The sequence below is a fragment of the Typopeltis vanoorti genome, chromosome 5, assembly GCF_054136105.1.
Source record: "Typopeltis vanoorti isolate ZY-2024b chromosome 5, IOZ_Tvanoo_1.0, whole genome shotgun sequence".
Taxonomy (NCBI): Eukaryota; Metazoa; Arthropoda; class Arachnida; order Uropygi; family Thelyphonidae; genus Typopeltis; species Typopeltis vanoorti.
The window spans coordinates 92,251,971-92,277,209 of NC_143553.1; the positions used below are offsets into that span (position 1 = coordinate 92,251,971).

Sequence of the window (25,239 nt, forward strand, 5' to 3'; positions counted from 1 at the left end):
ACATCTGTTCAAGTGTGTATACATATTTTTGATGGACTCTGTATATATGGAAAAAGTCTAAAATAAAAATAAAAAATGGTATAAGGAAAATGAAAGGAAGAATATAATATGAGTGAACATCCACAAGATACCCTACATGAGTGATAAATTTCATGGTACATACATATGGCAGTTTGACTACAGTTTTTTTTTACTTTTCTCTCCCATCTTTACTTCACAAACACATTTCATAGTAGTTACGTTTGTATTCAGAAATAAATATGGATGCAAGAAGTAACTGATGGAGTTCATGACACTCTACATGGATTTATGTTTGTTTGAAGACCAAAAATAATAACATACTCTTCAACTTGTAAAAAAAAAAAAAAAAAAAAAAAAACTTAAACTTTTTTCAAACATCTTTAATTAACAAAAATCTCATGCTCTTTTCAAACCTTTCTTTGAATTAAAAAAAAAAATTAAATTAAAGATGCCAAGAAATTAAATTCTTGGTTTCATCCTTTATCTGAGTGCATGCAAACAAAGTTTGCCCATGAAGTCACTTCACGATTGGGCTATTTGAATACAGAGGCTAATGACTTAACACCAATTGCCTTAATATCCCATAATGCAACACGTATCTTTAAGAACATGTATAATATAATACTATGGATTATAGGAAAGGCCACTACCCAGACTGGTTTCAACCTTTATTGAGGTCTCATCAGTCAGTGGGAGCCAGATCCAGAAATGACACCAAGGTTGAAGTAATGCTGAAGTCATATTTCCATATACAAGTAGTCAAAAGGTATCACACCTTATCACTAAATTACTCTGGATTAGAGATAATGTTGAAATTTTTTCACTTGGTTATACTACCAATTAAAGATGCCAAGAAATTACATTCTTGGTTTAATCCGTTATCCAAGTGTAAGCAAACAAAGTTTGAATGTGAAGTCACTTCACAACTGGGCTACTTGTATGGAGAGGCTAATAAGAAAAAACATTCAATTTTAATTAACATTAAAAACTGCATTATTTGCTTCAATTCTTATCAATATTTACACTGTTAACAATTCATACTGACAGTAATTGTTATCAATATTTATTTGGGATTTTAAGTGGTGCAAATCACTGCTCAGAAACTAAAAAGGTTACAATCGAGAAACCGGTTACTGAGTTAGTTGATCTCTGGCACGGGCAAGCAGGTTTTTTTCCTCAGAAACTCGATTTTTTCGTCCCGTAAACTCAAGAAAATCAACCATAGAACCCACACTATTTCAGACATTAAAATATATTGTGTTAGGGACCACGAGATGGCAGCACTTGTTGAGCCATTCTCTTCACTGCATGCTGCTTAATTAGTGATAGCCTTGGGCCAGCTATCTCTGATTGGGTATCAGTGGAGATTGAACTGCCCACTCAGTCTCCAAAAATTACATAGGGCTAAAAGCCTAGCCTACTCCCTATACAGGAATAAAAAGGCGTTAGCAGATATATATATATATAATTAAAATAATGATTTAAAATAATTTAAATTTATTAGCTGCAGAATCTTAACTAGTTACATATACTCTGCAATATACTTCATTGGAATATACATATGGTAACATCATATTCAAGATGCATTCGTTTAGCCTAAATGCATCATGAAAATCATATCTGAGGTTAACGTGCTTGAATTTTTGACGAACAGCAGACTTGATCAAAGATAAATCCCAGGTTTTATTACACTGGATGGGTGGATGAACATTATCTTGAAAGCTTTTCTTAGCATTAGGCTGACCAGTTTCTTCTTTTCTAGCAAAATTAATCATGAACTTCTGGGTAAATGTTATTTAAAATAGAAATTTAAAAAATGAAAATAGAGATATTCTATAAGACCATCTGCCCAAGATCCACAAATCAATTAGAAAAATTCATGAGCTACTTGAATAACCTACATCCATGTAGAAACTTTCCTCTGGAGATGGAAAACCAATCCCTGCCATTTCTAGATATGTTCCTACAAGCATTCAAAGAGAAACTCATTTATTCCATATACTGAAAACCAACCCATACTGGAAAATGCCTCCTAGCTTCATCTCACACATTCCATACAAAAAATATCATTATAATCAAATTCCTGACATGTACACTCAAGGAGTGTGTACAGGATATTATAATAGTAATACATTAAAAAGTTAAGTTACACTATTACTAACTTCTGATCAACAAATTTCTTCCAAATTAATCTGCTATCTATCAAGACTGCAACATCATCAGATCTAATATTTTTTAAGGCACTTTGTACTCTATCAATCTGTCTACATCTTGGTCTTCCTCTGGCACTTTTCCCTGCCAATTTGGCAAAGAACACTTGTTTTGCTAATCTTACCTCTCCCATTCTGTTTAAATGACTATACCACCTGAGATTAGCTCTACTAACACATTCCTGAATGCAAACAATGTCATGTTCTTTTCTAATATCCTCATTTTAATACAATACTGCCATTAATACCATCTGTTCACTTCACTAATTTCTCTCAAAAATCTCATATGTGGTCTCCAGTGTTTGATGAAATGTGTTATTTCTAACCCAGTTCTCAGATTTATAAGTTAAAATTAGTTTGAATCTTGTATACAACAAATTCAGTATTTTGAGTAATTCCTTTCCTAATTCATACAAATTTATTCAGTTGACTTCCACCTATATATCAACTTTACTAATTCTGTTGTCTATTTCCATATTTAATTTGACATATTCACTAAAAATGATGCCTAAATGGCTGAAATGTTTTATTTGTTCTATAGGTTTACTATTCAGGATACAGTTGATGTTTTCAATGTTTCTGCCTAGATTCATTGTCTTTGTAATGCTGATTTTCATACCAGATTTATTACAACAGTTATTCAATTTAGTCAGGGAATTTGGGAGACTTGTACTTGATTTATTCAGAAGTATAACATCATCTTCATAAAATAAAGAGCTGAGATTAACATCTCCAAGTTTGACATCAGGTTTAATACCACTTTCATTCATAATGTGATCCATATAGGTGATGAATAATAGTGGAGATAATGTACACCCTGGTCTTACACATGATTTTACAATAAACCATCTTGCTGTAACTCCTTCAACTCGAACTGCTGATTTACAACTCAAATACAGACTTAAGTATTGCTTGATATGATGTCTCTTTCATATCACTGGAGCATTTTGAACAGCTTTCCTCTTGGCACTTGTTAATGCCTGTTCAAGCTCCACGAAAGTTAAATACAAAATTGTTATATTCCCAAGATTTCTCAACTATCTGTCTTAAAGTGAAAATCTGATCCTGACAAATTCAATTTGGCCAGAATCCAGCTTGTTCTTCCCTTACACAATTTTTTTAGCCATTTCTCAAGAATACTTGCATAAATCTTACCAAAAACATTCAGTAGGGAAATACGTCAGTAATTCTATCATTAAGTTTTATATCCCTTTACAAAGATGGGTACAATAAGAGCTATGCTCCAATCACTTGGAATTTGATCCTCTGATCAGATCTTCTGAATTATGCAATGCAGCCACTATAAAACTTTTATATCTCCATATTTCTCCATATACCTCCAGAATAGTGTTTTCAGGAATGACAGGGAGAATAAAATGGGGGGAGTGTATTGTTGATGATAGCTAATGAGCTACAGCCAAGGAGAATAGAAGTTGAATTGCAGGATAGAGAAAAGAGCACATTTGAGGCCATTTGGTGTGAGATTGTGGCTAGCAGAACTAAATATACAATTGGGTGCTGCTATAGACCAGTGATGGAAAAGATGGTGGTGACAGTATGCACAAGCAAATAGAAGAAATGAGTGGAAGGAGGGTAATTATTATGGGAGATTTCAACTATGGTCACATTGATTGGAGTGAGGAGAGGACACACGGGAGGAAGGAATTGGATTTTATGCAGTTATTAAGGGATAACTATCTGCGACAGCATGTAATGGAAAATACTAGGGGTCAGAGAGTGCTTGACCTAGTAATTACATCTGAGGATTTGGCTGTAACAAATATGACCACATTGCCACCAATTGGTGAGAGTGATCATAGGGTCTTGACTTGGGAGGTGGCTAAAGGCGTGGAATTTTCAATTAAGACAGGGTACATGTGGAATTATCGGGCTGGAAAGTATGACAAGCTTAGGAGTTTGATTGGTTCAGTGCCATGGCATGCACAACTGCAAGGACTAGAAGTTGATAGTGCATGGGAGGCAGTTAAGAAGTGTTTGCATGAAGCAATGGCTGAATAATAAATCAAGTAGGGGTTAAATGGATGAATAACAACATTAAGCTTGAGCTGCAAAAAAAGAAACAACTATGGAGGGAGTTTAAGGACAAAGGTGACCGGTAGGTACATGAACGGTATAGGGCGCAGGCCAGAAGGGTGATGAGTGTGGTAGGAGAGGCAAAAAAGGATTACGAAAGAACATTGGCCATGCAGGCTAAAGAGAATCCTAAACAGTTTTTTAGATATGTAGCAAGTAAAAGGAAAAATGTACATGGCAGAATGATTTTAAAGAATGCCGATGGTAAGGAGGTAACTGAATCAGTTGATATAGTTGAGTTACTGAGTGAGCACTTTGCAAGTATATATCATCCAGGTGGTGACAATGCAGAAACGAATAAACCAGTAGATTATACGGGAATTGTGGTGAATGAAGTGGAAGTGAGTAGTCTATTGCATAACCTCAATGTCAATACATCCGTGGGATTGGATGGTATACCAGCTCGTGTCATACGAGAAGCAGCTAAAGAATTGTCAGTACCCTTGACCATTTTGTTTAATTTGAGTCTCGGGTCTGGGTTAGTCCTGAGGGAGTGGAAAGAGGGGGAAAATAGTTCCACTGCATAAAGGTGGTTCCAAGACTGCTGTTGTGAATTACCGACCGATTAGCATATCAGGAATCATTGTCAAGGTCTTAGAGAAATTAGCCAAGAAAAGAATACAGGATTGGATAGATGAAAATGGGATATTGTATGGGGGACAACATGGTTTTGTGAAGGGTAGATCATGCCTCAGTAACTTGCTCACGTTTTATAACACAGTGACGGCTGAACTGGATAGGGGTAATGGGTTTACAGTGATACTACTGGACCTTGCCAAGGCCTTTGACAGGATACCACATGGAACCCTAATCAGTAAACTGGAGCAGATGGGGATAGATATAGGGTTGGTGAGATGGATAGGAGGGTGGTTGAAGGAGAGATACCAGAGAGTGGTTTATGCAGGAGTGGAGTCTAAAAGACGGTTTGTGACTAGTGGTGTGCCGCAGGGCTCTGTTCTTGGACCACTGCTTTTCAATTTGTTCATCAATGATATACGAAAGGATTTGAGAGGAAGTGTTCACTTGTTTGCTGATGATGCAAAGTTGGGTACAGCAATTGTGAGTGCACAGGATGTCAAAATTTTACAGGATGATTTGGATAGTTTGGAGGACTGGGCTAGGAAAAACGGATGTCAATTTAATGTGGCAAAGTGTAAGGTTATGCACTTTGGGGTGAAAAGAATAGCAGCAGTATATCGCATTGGTGGAACCGTACTCCAGGAGATTGATGAGGCCAGGGATTTGGGAGTGTTGGTGGATAGGGAATTGAAGTTTAGGGGACACATTGCAAGAGTGACTAAATCAGCTCATCAAATCACTTGGCTTCTGAAAAATAACAGAGACAAACAAGTTGTTGTTCCTCTGTATCGAGCCTTGATAAAACCCCATCTGGGCTACTGTGCCTAGTTATGGGCACCAGGGTTTCTTCGTGATGGGGAGGAAGTGGAGAGGATCCAGAGACGAGTGACCAAGATGATAGGTCTGTGGAATGAACCTTATGAGAATAGGTTGAAGATTTGTGGGTTGCAGAGATTGGACGATAGGCGAAGGAGGGGTGATATGATTGAGACATTCAAATTACTGAAGGGTTTCTATAAGATTGATCCAGAAGATATTTTTGAAAATATGACTGGTGGTGGGAGGACTAGGGGCCATACGTGGAAGCTGGGCAAGAGCGTGGTTAGCAAGGGTGTTAGAGCTAGGTTTTTTTACTTGGAGAGTGGTGAATGAGTGGAATAAGCTTCCAGAGTCTGTTATGGGTGCTACGACCGTGAATGAGTTCAAGGCAAGGTATGATAGATACTGTGTCAATGTCGAATAGTTGTTCTTGACATGATGTTAGGGCCTCCCTCGATGAGTCTGTCGACTCCTTGGAGTTGCCCGGAACAATAATAATAATAATAACAACAATAATAATAATAATATTTGATCGTTTTTGGTCAAATTTCATCTACTACAGCTGCATTTCAACATTTCAGGTTTTTGATGGCGGTTCCTACTTCAAGTATGGATTTCTGACTGCATTCCTGTTGGAGTTTTCTAACACTGTGCTGACAATGCATGCTTCATTTAGCAACCTTTCAAAGTAATTATTCCAGACATCTAGAATATCTCTGTCTTCAGTTTTTGTGACACCTTTATGATCACCAATTCCTTTTACAGTACTTTCTTTCCTCCATTTCTAAGCTTTTTCAATAGCCTCCAAAATATTTTGCCACCTTTGTGATATTAATTTTCTATGTTCTTACCAAAGTCTTCCCATGACTTTTGATTAGCTAATTTTACACAGTGCTTTGCTTTCTTACATTTTTCTCTGCTTTCTATAACAGCAAAAGCTGACTTACTTGCCAGGAACTTTTGATATGCTATCTTCTTTTCCTTCGCTGCTTCTTTAACTTCCTGAGTCCACCACAGAGTTCTGATTTTTCTATTCTTCAGACAACCTCACTTGTCTCTCTGGCTGAATCAAATGTTTTCTTCAGGACTTGCAACTGAATCTCAAAGGTTTGGTTCTTGTTTTCAAATGCTTTCATTTTTTCTTGAATGAGGTTTATGTATTTCAGTCTACATTTCACTTCTGAAAGCTGCTCAACTTTGATTCATTTTAAAACTTTCTTACACACTCTTATTTTCAATATGAAATTCTATTTTATCCTGCTCAAAACTAAATAGTGATCACTTCCTATTTCAAATTTTCTGTATACTCTTGTGTCCTGAACCAGTGGGAAAACATTGCTATCAACTACAACAACTTTTCTTTTTCATTGTGTCAGCTTCCTTCTCTAATGACTGAAGTAATTCCTCCATTTCTTCCGTAGAACTTTGTGGGACCATAGCTACAAGTAAGTCTCATTGTCCAGTTCCTCATTCTGATATTTGTCCATTTCACTTTACTTGATATTACCTGCCATTCAAGAAGATTATCTTGATATTTAGTGTTGAATACTATAGTATTCCTTTTTCCTTGATTGTTATTGCCTGAATATAACATTTTGTATTTGTTGCTTACAAAAATCTGACTAGTTTTAGTCTTCTTTGTTTCAGTCACATCTATTATCAATCTGGTATGTATCTAATTCTTCTGCTAGTTCCATTTCTTTTACATCGATGCTTCTTACAATGGATACAATAGAGTGAAATTCGAAAAATACAACAACAAACAAAAAAATACAGAAAAAGTGCCTCTGTAGCACAATTGGAAGAACGACAGTATGCTGCACACTTCGATTGAAAAAGGCTTAAGTTTGAGTCTTGTCATGACGAGAGGAATCTTTATATGGGTTTTTTCAATGGAAGGTGAGTTCACTAATCTCATACGGAGATAGCAGGGTTTTTTCTCTCAGAAACTCGGGTTTTTCATCCCACATACAGACAAAATTGGCCTTGAGAAATAATGCAATTTACAGACAAAAAATATTATTGGTAGTGGTGGTAGGTAATAGATGATGATGGTAGTTGCGGTTCACTGCAGTTAGTGGATTAAGTGGTAGAGAAGAGAGCTGAAGAGTAGGTGCCCTTCCTCAATGAGTCTTTTAACTCCTTGGAGGTGTCATGTAATAATATATAAATAATGAAACTCGTTGGTAGTAGTGCAGAGAAGAGAAACCAAAATTTAAATATCTCAATTCCATTGCATCCTATCTCAAAACAAATATAACCATAAAACAATACCGAACATGATATAACAGCCTACTAACGGAACTGCCAAATACCAAAAACTACAAAGAAACAGTAGCCCTTCCATATATCCAACATATAACATAAAAACCACAGAAAGTACTTAGACAACAAAAAAACAGCCTCCACCTCTATGCAATGTTCAAAGATTTAAAAAAAAAAAAAAAAAAACATACTCGTCTACAAAATCATCCACTGTTCTTGTGGCATATGCTACATGGAAAAAAACAGGCTGATCTGTAAGTTTGAACATATTAAAGATGTTGAAATGAAAAGAAAACAAATCTAAACTAGACTTCCATATAATGGAGTGAGATTCATCCAAAAATTGAACAGTAAACAAAAATAACAAAAATATCCTATGCAAACTATAACACTTTTATCAAGAAATTAAAAATGCTTAAAATTTTTTCATCCACCCAAATGAATAGAGAAAATATCTATTTTATGCCATATTTCTTATTTATTGTAACTCTATCTCTCTCTCCATGAAGTATATAAACAAGTGCAAAATTATTTTTCAACAAATAAAAGCAATTTTGTTTAACAGTAGCAGTAATACAGTAATACTAAGTCTGGATACCAGAATATACACATGAATGCGTTTATACAAATTCTTCACCATTCCCAAAAGTTCATGCCTCAGTTCAGTTATGAATTACTGAAATTTTACAAAGAAATTTTTATTTCAAGTGCTTAAATAAAGTATTTAAAATACTGAAGTATTTTACTACAGTGCATGCTCTATATAAAATAAAAAAACATAATACTAACGGCCTGTGTATTTGGACATTAATGTTTTTAACTTCAGCCACAATTCTTAAAGCATACTCTATGGCATTTCTACTGACGTCTTCAGTAAACCTTCCATCATCAGCCAATGCTGAAAGCTGTGCCACAACATTTTTTATAGCAGGAGTACGTGACAACTGGAATGATAATTCTGTTTAAAAAATAAATAAATTAGAATAATGGTACTCTTAATTTCAAAGGCTAAGAATTATTGTAAAAATAAATAAATACATAAAAAGACATCCCATCTTCAAAACAATATTAAATTAACACCCACTCATAAGCCAGAACATATCTCTAATTAAGCAAATATCAATATTTCATTTTAGAAATTTAAAAAAGGGCTAAAATAATTAGCTTCACATCCTTATTCTTACATTTATAAATTATGAATCCCTCAAGAGAAGAATTGTTCTTCTAGATATAACTTTATTAAGTTGTAGCTTTGTTAACATTGATGTTACCATATATGATGAAACATTCAGTTATATACAATTGACAAGGCATTACTGTCATCATATTTTACCCTGGCAAAGGGATGGTATAGTAATAAAAAGAAGCAGAAGTGCTAAGAAGATTGTTCATATAACTTCAATTTTCTACAACAACAACAATACTAAACCTCACTATTACTTTCCTTGGTTAGCATGGGCTCATGTCATGACCAAACGCCAGTTTTCATATGAAATATCTTCAAAACTAAGCTACTTGTTTATACAGAAAGCAGATGACCTAACATCAAGTTTCCTTTGATATTCCATAATGCACTGCACAAGATCTACTTAATATGTTGGAAAAAGAGTTCAACAGGACATTGGATACAGGACTAATAGTTCAATAGGATTTGATCTGAAACTGTAACTTAATATCTGAATTAATGGATGGATGGATCATGTCACACAATAGTTCTCAAGTAAGCAGCACCTCTTGCCCTCTTGATGGCTTTTATAGCAGTTAAATCATTCAATATTAAATCAGTGGAACAAGTCATATTTCCACATGCAAGTAACAAAATGATGTATCAATACATTATTATGACAATCTCATCTCATCTTCCTTTTTCCCTCTTTTACCTTGCAGTATCGAGGGTTTATTAATCATCGGACCTCAAACCGTTCACAAGATAAGGTGGTCAGCCCTACGCCCCGGTGTATCCTATGTCCGTAGTGTTGAGTTCTCAAGGCTGGTTTGCCTGCTTTGCAGGATGAAAACTCCCAGAATAAACTGGGAGGAAAACCCTACTGTCCAAGCCCAAGACCAGCTAACTTGGCTATGGCTGAGGAAGATCCTTCAGTTCCTCATGTCACCAACGGGAATCGAACCTAGGACACTCCTTCCCCAGGCATATGGTTGCGAAGTGCACAGCCACTAGGCTAACTGCGCAGACCTATTATGACAATACTTTGGAAAAAAAGGTTTTGTTTTGTTTGATCTGGAAGTCCACAGATTACACTTGACAAGAAATTACATTCTTGTTTTCATTCTTATTTTACTTAGGCATGAGCAAATCTGTGTGTGTATATATATATATATATATATATATATGAAATCTCTTCATGACTAGACTATCATCAAATCGTAAAGGTACACAGAGCAATCACAAAAACATTTCAATACCACAGGTAGAAAAAAGGTATCAGATATCTGAAATGTGAAAAGACAGATGAAATAGCTGATATCTGACTAGTAATGGAGGTTTAAGCATTCTTCATTGCTATACTACATACACTGCTTGGAAAGAAGTCAACAGACACTCCCATGCCATGCCATGCCATATAACAAGTCATGTGTTTGTGGTCAATATAAATTGGAAGAATAATGCTTCCAAGTCAGTGAAACTGTGTCTGAGTGAAATGTTTGTGAGAAGGGAACTGAGACAGTTTGAAAAAGGCATAATAGGATGTCATGTTGCAGGCTTATCTGTTTGGCAAATTGTTGACAAATTGGGCCATCCCAAGTCAACAATCAGTAATAATATACTAATATAGAAGTGCAAGGAGAGTCAAATGCAAGTGCAACCTGCAGTGGATGACCTACTACACTCACCGAACATGACCATAGGATGCTACAAAGGATAACATGTAAAAACCTCCATTCTCAGTGGATACACTGAATGAGAAGTTCTGAACATCGACTGGAACACGAATCTGCACAAAACATTCAGAACAAGGCTCACAACATGGGTTTCCATGGTAGGTACTCAACACGCGGGTCCCACATTGCCCAAAACAACATGTAATGCAAAGAGTGTGAACAATGGGATGGAAGCTTGGAAAGTTATGTTATAGAGCAACAAATCACGTCACTCTAGCAAGCAAATGGACAGGTGTGGCAGATGCCTGATGAACACCTCTTGCCAGAGTGTGCAACCCCAACTATGAAATTCAGAGGTGGCGGTGTGACAGTATGGTCCTGTTTTTTCTGGTTTGACCTTGGATCTCTATTTGTGGCATAATGAGCACTGAGCTCCGAGAGGTATCTAAACATTCCAGACAATGCAATGTTTCCTACTTTGTACCATTTCTACAGAACTGACCATTGTCTCCTTCAGCAAGACAATGCACCATGTCATAAAGCTGCTGCTGCTATAACTACATGGTTTGTGGACATGAAGTCACACACTTCACTGGCTTCCACAGAACCCTGATCTCAACTCTACTGAACATCTTTGAGATGAACTGGATCGTGGGATATCCACCACATGACAACCTAGGACCTCATTACATGCCTACGGGAAGAAATGTCCAAAATTCCCATTGATCGCTATCATATGCTTGTGTAAGGTATACTCCATAGGATTACTGTAGTCATCACAGTGAAAGGAGGTGCTATATCTTATTAAGGTAGGTGCCATGGCTGTTTGGTCCTCACAATATGGTGTCCGTTGACTTCTTTCCAAGCAGTGTAATTTAGAAGGCCTGAACAGAATAGCATATTCCACATTATTGGAGTTCATAATGGCAAACAAATATAGGCCAAGATATAACATCATACTAATCCATCAATTGCACTCTAAATAACTTCAAGTAAATCTACAACAGATGGGCTACTAAAGGGCTGTCAATGTGCAATATATAGTCGCTCATAATCAAGTCATCTCCAACTTCCCGTGGTATAGCCTGTTTCCACAAATGGAACTCAGACAAACACTGATGCCACAAAATTATATCTTCCCTAGTTGAAGGAAATTCCAACTAGAGCTCTGGGTGGTAGATGTCTTTCATCGCCCAGTGAAATAACATCACCTTGCTTATTAGAGACGTGATGCAACTGCAGACATGTCTGGTTCCAGAAAGGGTTCCAGTTTCTGTCCCCCCCCTCTTTTCTCACACGTAGTGAGAGTGATACCCTCAATGACATGCCAATCATACTAAAGGGGGAGAGCCTGGATCCCCCCATTCGAGGGAACAGCAGTAAAATGGTTCTTTAAACTAACCACTGGTTAGTGCACAAAACCAAACCAGTTAGTAACAAATCTGGAGGCTTCCCAATCAGCTGGCATCAAATCCTACAGCCTCTTACTTTTCCAGTTTGTGGCTAGAGGGAGACCAAATACAGCAACTGCAAGGGGAAACTATCGAGACAATGAATGAACAGGAGACTGAGTTCTTTCTGTATGGGCAGTATGTTTGAATGTTGTCACCTCTCACTGCATGCCCTATTTCTGTCTTATCTCTTCTTCACCACATACAATGGATAACAACTCAAAGAAATGTGACTTTACTGCAGATCATCAAAATAGTTTTTTAAAAAAAAATCATAAACAAAAATAAAATCTAACCAAAAAAAAAAATATTTCCACATCCACTTCACCAACATTCATGGCCTAAATACTTAGATGTGCAGCAGTCATCTAAATCAGAATTACTATTCTTATCAGAACCCCAACTGGCAAACTAATAACCACTGTCCATTTCAACTGCCCAAACTACACATTACACAGTTCTTTCCACTAAAAGGGTGGCGCTTGTGCATTCATCAGAACTGACATACCATGATAGAGATTGCAAAACCTTGAATCTCCACTTTTTGGAATGAGGAATGATAGCCTTCATCCCATATTCAGCTCCAAATTCACAGCCACCATCCAAAGCCATGGGTCTCAAAAAAGAAAAGTGTACCAACAGGATAAAAGAAAACATACCATGAATGGCTCAAGACCAGAAACTCTAGCTGCTCGCTCTACCTATACTGCAGCTCACAACAGCTGTAAAAGAATCATCATTAAACCTAAATCAGACTTTGAAAGTGTCAAATGCTGAAAACTTGCCTCCTGTTCAAATGGTCGTTGCTCCTTCTGGTCCCTTGCCAAGGATCGAGCTTGACTTTTGCTCACTGATGTTTCCACCACCATATCCAGATAGTACTGTAATTACCTCACCTAAAGACAAGGCTGACTTACTGGCATCACATCACTCTTCCAATTCCTGCACTGATAACCTGGGCAAAGTTCCCTCCACTCAACCAAGAACTGCTCTTTCCATATCATCTATAATCTTCCGCCAGAAAGAATTCCAAAGAATCCTCAATAGTCTGAACACAAACAAGGCATCTGGTCCTGATGGTATCCCACCTATCGTGTTAAATACTTGTGTCCCTAAACTAACATCTGTTGTGTCGCCTCTTCAATCTATGCTATTCAACTGGCATCTACTATACAACACTGAAAACAGCCTGCATCCAGCCCATCCCAAAGAAAGGTGATAAAAGTCAACCAACTAACTACTGACCAATTGCTCTTACTTCTGTTCTCTCTCAAGTTATGAAGGTCATCAACAACCATCTCTTGAACTACCTAGAGACTTACTAATTAGTGACCAGCAGTACAGATTTGGCTACTTGTGATCTACAGCTGATCTAGCTTTCACCATCCACCTCTGGACTCAAGTCATGGGAGAATTTGGAGAAACTCACGTGGTTGCCCTAGGCATCTCAAAGGCATCTGACCAGGCTTGGCACAGGGACTTACTTCGTAAACTGCCATCCTATGGTCTGCCTTTCACAAACTGGATCACCAACTTTCTCACTGGTCGTTTATGTGTCATGGTGAATGATTTCTCTTCAGATTTCCCCATCAATGCAGCAGCATTCCCAGGGATCTGAAGAAAATGATGGCAATTAATTGCAGATGCAAAATTACATAATCAAATGTTGATTTTCAAAATAAAACTGCATGATTTTGGTTCATTGTTGGGTTGTGAACTTTCTCATGATTATTTTCTAAAATGTTCCTTACAATACCTGAAAAAAACAGACCTGAAAAAAAAAAAAAAAGTTATTCACATTTTAAACCCCTTCATGACTTATGGAACACCCTATATATTAACTAAAATAAATTTAATACTTCCAAGATTTTGACTTTGACAATATACAGGAAGTATTAATTAAATTTATTTTAGTAGTTAATATAATAGTCTACACTGTACTTTCCTTAAAAAATACAGATACTATATATAGCCAGCTCCTAAAAAAGGAACTGACTGTATAAATGTGATCCATAACACTATGGACCTATTGTCCTCAATTCAATTACGTCCAAAGTACTGGAGAAGGTTATCAGCAGTCAACTTCTTCAACAGTTGGAGAATTGCCATGGAATATGAGACCACCAGTATGAATTTTTCCAATCTAGATCCACAGGAGATCTCATGGCCTACATTACACACCTCTCAAGACAATGGTACAAGTTTGGAGAAACCTGTGTCATTGCACTTTGACATCTCCAAGGCTTTGGTAGTCTGCATGGAGGGCTTCTCAAAAAATTACCATCATGTGGATTGCCTTCGTTCTTGTACAACTGGATTGCCAGTTTTCTCTCAGCTCAATCCATAAGTGGATGGTGTTCTCTCTTCATATTTTCCTGTTAATGCTGGTGTCCTTAAGGACTGTTATTTCATGCACCCTCTTCCTGATTAATATAAACCAGTGCTTCCCAAACTGTGGGCTGCAGCCCCCTTGGGGGGGGGGCTTTAGTTTTGTTGAGAGGGGCTGTGAAATAATGAAAACAAATTTAAAATGTTTTAAGACTATGTAGATATTTTTTATCTTAAAAGAAACATATTTAATTTTTATTATTTATTATCTCTTTTTGTTATTTTTTTTTATATTTTAATAGAAAAATTCAAACATTGGTGTCGGCTCACAAATTTTGCTTCCTGCGTATTTCGGCACTTAATGAATATTAGTAAATATATGCTTATTCATACAAGTTTCATTTCAAAGGTATTGATAAGAAGCACAAAAAAACCTTACGAACGCAAAATCTTGAGCTCATTTAAAACAAGTTTTTTGTGCTTTAAATGTTTTATTGCTAGTGTACACAGGTGCGGCAATGCACGGGAAAGAAATATGTTTGGTGTGTATGTTTTGTATTGAATATAAATACAATAATATTATAATAATATATGTCTGTATTAGAATTTTTTTTTCCGATGGGGGGGACATGAAATCTTTTAATTTTTCCAAAGGGGGCCTTGACATCCACAAGTTTGGGAAGCACTGATATAAACGACCTGCTCTTACCAACTGCAAACTCTATTCATAGTTTTGCTGATGATGACACCTTCCACTCATCCTACTCATATGACAAGCCTAGCAGTCTCAAACATCTCAAATTTGAAGATCATCTGTAACAATAATCGCACTGGACACTGATTTCCACAGTATTCTTGATTTGGGGGGGGGGGGAAATAGACCTCAGATCTCCACTTATTCTTGATAATGCTCAGCTAAACAATCAAGACCAAATTTTCTTTCTTGGACTAACTCTCACTCCAAACCTTTCCTGGCACCACAGTATGACTTCTATAAGCATCATCAGCTTTCAAAAAAACTTGACATGCTTTTCTATTCAAGATGATAGTTCTTTTCTGACCAATTACTTACTATACAAATCCCAAATACAGCCAACCTTGGAATAATGCTCTCCTATGTTCGAGATAGTGCATGCACCTAAGGCCTCCCTAAAAATTCTTGATGCTGTTCAGAAAAGGAAAGTTCGGTTGATTAATGATGCATCTCTTACAGACTCTCTTCACCACTTTCTCATACATCAATTTCTGCACTGTCTCTCTCATAAAGATATTTCTGTGGCCATTTCAGAACTAGTACCCATTAAGCCTTCCATTTCTGCCATATCCACAGGAACTTAAGCAACATCTGCTCAACATTTCTTTACAGTCGAACTGCATTCTCATCAAACCTGCTACTAACATTCATCATTTATTCCATCTACCTCAATTCTGTTTTACGCTCTCCCAAGAAGCATTTCCAAAAAATATAACCTTTAGCAGTTTTAAGAATATTCATGGATTATTTGCTCCTGAACTTTGCCCACACAGAGCATTTCTTTGCTATAGGTCTTTCTGCCTCTTATGGATGAGAACAATATAAAAAAATATCATATACTTTTTTAAATAACGAAACCTGTGGTGCGATCATAATTAAAAGAAACACACGTATTAATACGTGTGTTTCTTTTAATTATCATATACTTTTGTAATAGTTTGAACTACTTATGTCTTGTTACTTGCAATCAGAGCAATGAGCATTACTGCAAAAAAAAAACAAAAAAACTATTATTATTAAGAGAGAGTCAGGAACTCACTGAGGGATTCACACCAGCTGTCAACACCTGTTCTTGAATTCTTTCACGATACTTGACACAAAACATCCAATGGCAATCCATTCCAATTATGCACTACTCTATGAGAGAATCTCCCTTCAGGACAGCATTCATTCTCAACTTCCATGGATGCCTTTGCGTCCATTCTCCACTCTTCATAAAATGAAAAATTCCATCTACTGAAATTCTGTATAACCCTTTCACAACTTTGTAAGTTTCAATCATATCACGCCTCTTTCTCCGGTTTTCTAGTGTATGCAGCCTACAAATTCTCAATCTATCTTCATAATCAGTATTCCACAATCCTGATATCATTTTTGACACACTCCTTTGCATTATCTCCAATGTATTAAAACCACCACAGAAACCAGGAGACCAGACCTGTGCACAATAATCCAAGTGAGGTCTTATCAAGGCCTTGTAAAGAAGCAAAATGACTTCATTATTTTCAAATGTCAAGGTTTGTTTCAGCATTGCCATTATTCTCTGAGTTGTATTTATAATTTTTGCTATATGACCCTTTAACTTCAACTTCTTATCTACTAAAACTCCAAGATCCCTAGACTCATCAGTTTCTTCAAGCATGATACCACCAATATAATACAACGTTGGATATTGTTAGATCCTGAATGCAGAGCTTTACAAGCAAATTCTTCATTCAGGATTTAACATGACAAACTACTACTTATTAAGGAGATATCTGCACATCGGCTAATAATTATAAAGTGTTGTTTTATGTCTTGTAATAATATATAGTCCATGTGTGCGATATAGTGAGAGTTATTGCTAGGTTATTTGTAATTCCCAAGTAAGCTGTCTAGTACTTTGCAAAATTCCGAGAAAAGTTTATAATAGTAATCCGGAATAATCGCATATAATCGGTATGAGTCGAGCGTAGCGATGGAGGCTATACCTACGCGGAAATATGACGTCAGAGCGCCTTCCTAGAATAATGTAACCGGACAGGTTAGTGAGAGTGTAGGATCACCCAAGGGGCATGAATGATGGGGTTCGTGGGTGAAAACCGCATTGAATAGAGGGCGCCCGAATAGGGCGAATAAAAGACGAAGCACGCCATTTTAAGGGGCTTTTTGACCTTTTGATCTTCGAGTGCCGGATACGAGTTTTAGGAGGAGTTGGTCGGAGGATTTGTGAGAGAGAGAGCGGTGGGTCTTCTACGGTAATGACGGACGGCAGGTTCTTTTCGTGAGAATGCTTGAAGATTTTCAAGCGGAGCTGATCGCGATATGACGGCCCATGTGGAATCGAGCCTTAGCAGAATGTCCCATTGGAGAAAGTTTCCTGCAGAGCGGTAGACAGCACGCAACAGTCGGAAACGATTAGAAGAAAAAGCGTAGTACATCACCAGGCACAAAGACAGCCGAAAAATATGCAGTATGGTAATCCAGCCCTACATGAGATGGCGGCATGAAATCTGAAAGGATCCGGTAATGTAAGAGTTTTCGTTCTATGTTAAAAATTTGTTTAGAAGAACAAGAAATTTGTGTGTTGTAACTAAAGGACATTAGTAGAGAACTTTTGGTGAGAATTTGACTGAATTAGTTAAGCCTTTGTGGAACAAAGAAGAGTTGTTAAATAGGCAGTGATTTGTGAATGACTAGACTTGCAAAAAAAATGAAATTTAGAATTAAGATAATCACTGATAGAGTATTAATGAAAGTGTTCAATAAGTATTCTGTGAGTAATTTGTGAAAAGAGTTATATAGTAGTAGTATTATGCTTAAACCTAATCCTTTCATAATTGAAGGATTTAATTTGCTCTGATTCATTGTGATTTAGTATAACCCTTAACTTAGAGTGAATTTTGATCCATCGAGTGTTTAAACTTAAATAACTGTAAAATGTTTTATGTTTTTCCAATAAACATGCTTTGTACCTTATACCTGAGTTATGCCTGATTACGAATTCAAACCACCACTTATGAAATTGAAGGCGGGAAGGAATTTAGATATAATTGTTTAAGTGAGATTCGGTCTACGACTGCTAACTGAATCTGCACAGCGCTAGTGTCAGATAAATTATTGTGTGTATCCTTTTAAATTTTATATTATTTCCCTGAACAAGAGTCTCTTCTGTTATAGGATATTGGCTTGCGCAGCGAAACTTAAATTTTGCAAATATCCGAAGAGGAAACAAAATCTGAATTAGTATTTTAGGAGCACAACAATAGATTAGAAGGAGAGTTATTATAGAGGTAGAATAAGATATAACATAGAGAGATAGTGACATAACAATAGAGTAGCCGGTAGGACTTTGATTGTACAAAGTTTTGAGTAAGCAAAAGGATAGATTCTAGAAACAGTAAATTAATGTATAATAAGATTGAACCTACGACTTACGAAATAACATTATATGAAAGTAAGGATATAACAATAACACAGCCGACGAATTACAGAATATAACAAAATCTAATTACACCAAAGTGCATGACTTTACTTTTTTAAGATTGAAATGAGAGCATTTTCACATGCCCACAATTCCAGCCTATTCAAATCATTTTAGAAGTACAGGTATCCCTCGATTAACGCGGTTAATTAATCCCTCAATGTTACTGCGTATATCAAAATTGCGTTAATCAAATCTAATAATCAATGGTAAAAATTACAATTCGTCCATGATCGAGTACTGTATTAATAATTTGTTTTATATGGTACTATTTTAGGAAAGATAAAAAACTGAATGCAAAGTAAATGTTTAATAAATACTTGTACCTACATTATTTACTGCAATTTTTTTTATCAAAATAAGTTATCAAGAGTCATTTGAACAGTTTTAGTTTTTTTCTTATCGGCATAAATTCTACGATAACAAGCAAAATGACTCTCCAGACCTCGGCAAACAAGCAATGAAACATAAAGAAAAAAACACTGCAAATATAATTACATGATAGTACAAATTAAGTTAATATTAAATCCAACATTATTTCATAGCCGAATATAGAAACTACAAGAGTTTCTTGCCAAATATGTAGAAACTAAAAGTTTCAGCAGATGTAAGCATAAGCAACCTTATGGGCAACTTGTAGTAAAAGTAAGCTCCAGATCACTTTCCTTAATATTTTTCATAATGTAAAGCACATCTCCTAGAGGACATGTATGATAAATAAGCCTTTGGCTCTCTATTTCAGTAATACATGATGGTTTATTTATTTTCAGTTACAATCTAGAAATTATTGAAGAAAGAATAAAAAAAAATAAACCATACTATAGTGACATCGGAGGTCGCAGTATCTCTCAGATACAATTTGCTGTCAAATATCACAAACCTTTCCATAACGTGTTAAACCAAACTGACAGCAAAAACAGTGCGGAATATCACTCGTAACATATGAATGCACAGCTATTCATCACTCCACCCTATATACTGAATTGTGTAAGAATATTTATAATAAACATTTTGCACATATCTGTCAGATCAGCTGCGAGTTCCGCAGGGATAAAGGCACGTTAATCAAAACTCTTGCCGTGTGTATCAAGGGATTGCCACAATTAATTTCGCTGCGTTAATCAAATCCCGTGTTAAGCAAAACTGCATTAAGCAAGGGAAACCTGTACTACATATCAGCAGCCCTTCTGATTACTCTACCTATCTTTGCATCGTCAGCAAATAGCTGTATGTCACTTGTCAAATCCTTCCCAATATCATTAACATACAAATTGAATAACAGTGGACCGAGGACTGATCCTTGAGGCATACCACTGGTTACCTCGAATCTTGCAGATCACCCCCCTCCCACACACACACGCAAAACTTTTTGATATCTGTCAGTCAGCCATCCTCTTATCCATGCCAACAGTTTATAATCCAATCCCATATTCTCCAATTTATGCAACAGTATTTATAGAATGTGAGCAAGTTGCTAAAACATGACCTGATCTTAGTAAACCCATGCTGTTTATTGCAAAGTAGAGATTCTCTATCAAACCATTTCTGAATGCAAGCCCTAACCAACTTTTCCAAAATTTTCACCACCACTCCTGAGATACTGATTAGTCAATAGTTGAATATATCAGCCTTTGCACCAGCCTTGTACAATGGGATTACCATACATTATTTCCATTCTGTCAAATCTTTCCTGTTCTGAGACCTAAATTATATAGCCAGTTCAGTTAAACACTTTTAGAATCAATGCTGATATCCCATCAGTTCCTATTACAGAATTCTTGTACAGTTTGTGCAACAGCTCTAGTACCTTCTCTTCCTCCACGAGTTTCCTCATATGGTGAAGAGGTAGCGGTGAGTTCAATGTTGCATATAACAGGTTGATAGCTTTTAGCAAAATTTGCTCATTAGTTAAACAATCACTTCTGCATCAGTCACCTGCAAACCATCTGCATTCAGTAAGTTATTCTTTCTTTTACTTGCAGAATAATGATGATAGAATTCTTTTAGATTGTCTTTAACTTGCAGAGTCAGTTTCTTTTCATACTCTGACATTTGTACAACACTTGTGACCCTTCTGGCCTGCTGCTTATAATTATCATAATTGATATCATCCTTATGCACATGATATTCCTTCCACATCATCTTTTTCTTATGAATCTTATGCTTAATTAGATTACACATCCATTTCACTCCTACTCTATTTATTCTTCAAACACAAGGGACACATTCTGATATCATATCATTGAAGTATTTTTTAAACATTTCACATGCGCTGTCGATATCCTCCCCATCTAATAACTGATACCATGGCACAGACCCAGCAAATCCCTTAGGTGGTCATAATTTCTTGCTTTGTAGTTCAGCATGTAATCTTTTCTGAATGGAACATTCATAAACTTAGCCACTTCCCAAGTGAGTACTGCAGATCACTGTAATCAACTGGATGCAGAATAGTTGTCTTTAATTGAAACCTCCTCTGACATTATAATCAGATCTAACACCATTTGACCTTGAGTACCTTTTGTCACATGCTGCTTGAGGAAGTTGTCTCACAACAGCTTAATAAATTCAGTTTCATTATTCTCATGCAATTTCATAGCTATCCAATCAATGTTTGGATAATTAAAGTCCCCCCCATTATGATTACTCTTTTTGCACCTCATATTTATTTGTTGATGCATTTCTTCGCCACTAGCAACCAATCCACCAGGTCTGTAAAAACACTCCACCGTGTATTTAATCTTGTTAGATTCCATCTCACACTTGATGGCTTCAAATTCAGTGCCATATGAAAAATTGTTACTAGTACTGCAGTCATAGGACTTAACTCTAACTGGATTCAAGACATTCGATATCATTAGAAGCAAGTTCCCTCCTCTCCTAAAAAATACTGTACTCTTTATACTTGTTATCAGGAGCAAAAGTACCAGTTAGTACTTTTGCTCCTGATAGCCAAGTCTTACTAATGCCTACAGCATGAGATCCCAATATATTATCCAAGACAATAAACTTCTATTCCTTTGTTTCTGATACCCTAGCATTCGTGTACAGACATAATAAATTACCTGCATGCTCTTTTGCATGACACAGTTCGACAACTTGCAGATCTCTGTTCTTATCTAGTTCTTTACTTATGCAGACATCGTTACACATGCTTGATAGGTCTGAATTGGATGAACACAGAATTGTTCTCTCTTCATAATTATTTCCATAATTCAAATTATTCCCATCATTAACATAGTTTTCTAATACTGTCATGCTTACATACAGATTCTCACGATTCCTCCCAATACAGTTCAGTTTCCCCTAACTCTCTGGCATTAGGTCTTATATCAATTAATTTTTCAAGACTCCTGATACCAAATGCATTCAAGTATAGGCTGTCCCTCTTAAACAAATCCAAGCTTCCCTCAATCTCACTCCACACATCCAAAAACTCACTTCCATTCCTTCTACACAGCCTATGCATCAAATCATTTACTATCATAGCCATAATATGAGATTCTTTCATCACTCTTAATCCACAGCAGATCTCCTAGCCAATATTACTCAACTCTGAACCCAAGTCAATGAAATATTGATAAACTTTTGATATTTCCAGATCATTTGGCTGAATTTGCTATGAATCAAAGTGAATCATTTCCTGTCTTCATATATCAAATTAAAAATGCCAAGAAATTATATTCTTGTATACAAAAGCTAATGACTTCACATTATTTGGTTAGTATTCCATAATGCAAAACACACATCATTTTGGGTGTGCATAATGCTATGCATTATAGAAGGGCCACTACCCTTACCAGTTTCAACCTTTGAAGTCTCATATGTAGGAGCCAGGCCCCAAAGAGATACCAAGGTTGAAGCAATGCAGCAGTCAGATATATCCCATATGCAAGTAGTAAAAAGGTTTCTCTCTTCACATTTGCCACTGACACATATCTTGTCACTCTGTCTTTTCATTCCAAGAAATTCCTACTATATATAAATAACTTTTTCTGACAGTTTAATAATAATCTTATTAATAGTTGTGCTTGTTAACAGTCTGTCCATTACTGTCCATTTGAACAGTGTGCTGTTAACAGTATTTCTGTTCATTTGAAGTGCATAAATGTTCCAAGCTTCAGAGCATAGCCAATGTCCTGAACAATGATTCTTTCTCTAGAGTGGTGAGGCAACCTAGTGAGTTTCAATACTAAATTCTCAGTTCAAGTGGCAAATTTGAAATTCGCATTTCACATCCTCTTACATTTAATATCCAGATTTCCAAACAACATTAGACTTCTCTTTGTTGGCTAACTTATACCTCTAGCCTTTCCTGCCAAAAACACCTCCTCAGCTTCCAAAAAACTTATTGGGGTCCTATACTGTTAAAAACATTACTTCTCATCTGATACAACTGCTAATATATAAATCCCATATTTACCCAACCTTAGAATGTTGTTCTAACATTTAGGATGGCACGATAAAACCTCTCTAAAAATGCCTGATGCACAGAAGCACTCCAGCCAATAGTTGATTTCTTGACTACAATCATTCTCCCATAGATTCTGCTTATGTCTTTTTAATAGGCATTTACATGGGTACTATTGTGCTAAACTGGTCAATATCATTTCTGTGCTTTCTAAAGTGTTGCTTGTAGGTAAATATTCATATATAGCTTAGCTTCATACTTACTAAACTAACTTCCCATCTTCTTCTCATTAAATCTACTTACTTCCTTTGGGAATGCTTCCCTTACTGTTTACTCTTAGGACCATAAGTTCTAATTATTCAAGAAACTCATTAAGAAGTTCCTTTTTTTTTTTTTTGCTTTAATCACATATATATATATACATGGCACTATTGTGCTATGAGAAAGTAGCAAACAGAGTTAATGTCAAGAAAGCACAGTATAAAATGAATGTAATATCTGTCAACCAAGTTTCAGACAAAGAACTGAACCATGCTTAATGATAGTTTTTAACTCTGAAATAAGAATGTTATTTGCAGCATTTGTTAAAAGTACTAATTAAAAGATATGTTAAAAAATATAAAAAAAACTCTTTTTTTTTTTTCAAAATTCTGAATTTATTGGTTTCATTTCAGATAAATATCTGAAAGCAAGAACTGTCTTTTTTTTTTTTTTTTACATATATTTTTCCTGTGTTCAACATGTAAAACACAGTAACACAATGCATAAAATTAGTGCTTACCAACTTACAAGTGGCAACCTTGATGCAAAGGATAAAATTAAAACTAAAAAAACATTGTGATGGTTAGTATTTATAACTGCAGCTTTTTTTTTAAAAAATTCTAACACCAATCTTGCAAAGTACTAGGATGCAAAAAATGACCAGATAACATTTGAGGCTACCCTTAAATATCACCTAACAAATTCTGACAGAAGCACCAAACATGCAAGTTTCATGACTTGTCATTATAATTTTTTATACAGTATCGATGTTCTAATTCACAAGAGTAAAATTCCACCACAATACCAAATCTCCATTTTTAATTTCATATTACAGTATTAATTTTTTGAACAGACAGCCTCTTTTAAAAAGGCTTAACGACACCAGATAGATAAGAAAACTAAAAGATTATAAATTATAATAAATTACAATAATTTATAATTATAATAATTATACATTATAAATTATTAAATAATTATTATAATCCAATTATAAAGAATTTATTTCAAATACAACACCACTCACCTACTTTTGAGGTACGAACAGAACCAAATTCTTCACCATAACATATTCTTTGAAGTTCACAAAGTTTGGTAAATCGCCGAAGAAACCATTTTATCACAGGACGCAAATACCAATATATATAAGATATCAAATTATTAACAATTGTGAGCATTTCCCATATGTAGTTCTTTTCATAAAGTTTCTCTACAATAATAATCCTAAAGAACCTGAATCCATGATTTCTAGAAATTAAAAAAAGAAAACTTTTTTCAATTTATTCAAAAAAAATTTTATTAAAATAAAGAAATCAAATAAAAGCTTTTAGAAAAAAATAAATCATAATCAAAGTTATTACTATTAACAACCTCTGACTTCCATGGAGTCAAAGGACTCATCACAAGAGGTCTATACCTCTCTCTCATGCCAAAAGATCATCGAACTGTGCCTTGAACCCATTCACAGTTTCTGCAATCACCACACTTTCAAGCAATGCAATCTGCTCACCAATCACTCTCTGTGCAAAGAACCTGCTTCTCACTCACACCCACCTTATACAGATTCCAGGGATGGCCTCTAGTTCTACCCTTGCCTCCTCCTATGAAATATCCCCTCCACATTAATCTGGTAACAACCCCTTGCCAACTCATATGTCTCAATTATATCCCCTCTTCTTCTTCTTCTATTCACAAGGCTCTGTAAACTGCATTCCCTCAATCTCTCTCTCCACATATCTGACATT

At 35.9% G+C, this 25,239-nt stretch overlaps 1 protein-coding gene across 4 annotated transcripts in view; it reads right to left on the minus strand.

Moving 5' to 3' along the window:
• LOC150106650 (ELMO domain-containing protein 2) overlaps positions 1–25,239 on the minus strand; it is a 284,336-nt gene that overhangs the window by 238,027 nt on the left and 21,070 nt on the right. For all 4 annotated transcript variants that reach the window (XM_090393249.1, XM_090393247.1, XM_090393248.1 and 1 more), the window contains exons 2-3: positions 24,522–24,742; positions 8,778–8,946 (exon numbers count right to left, since the gene is read on the minus strand). In XM_090393249.1, the coding sequence (XP_090249375.1) occupies positions 8,778–8,946; positions 24,522–24,672 (320 nt within the window). In that variant the 5' untranslated portion in view covers positions 24,673–24,742. The remainder of the gene's footprint in view (positions 1–8,777; positions 8,947–24,521; positions 24,743–25,239) is intronic.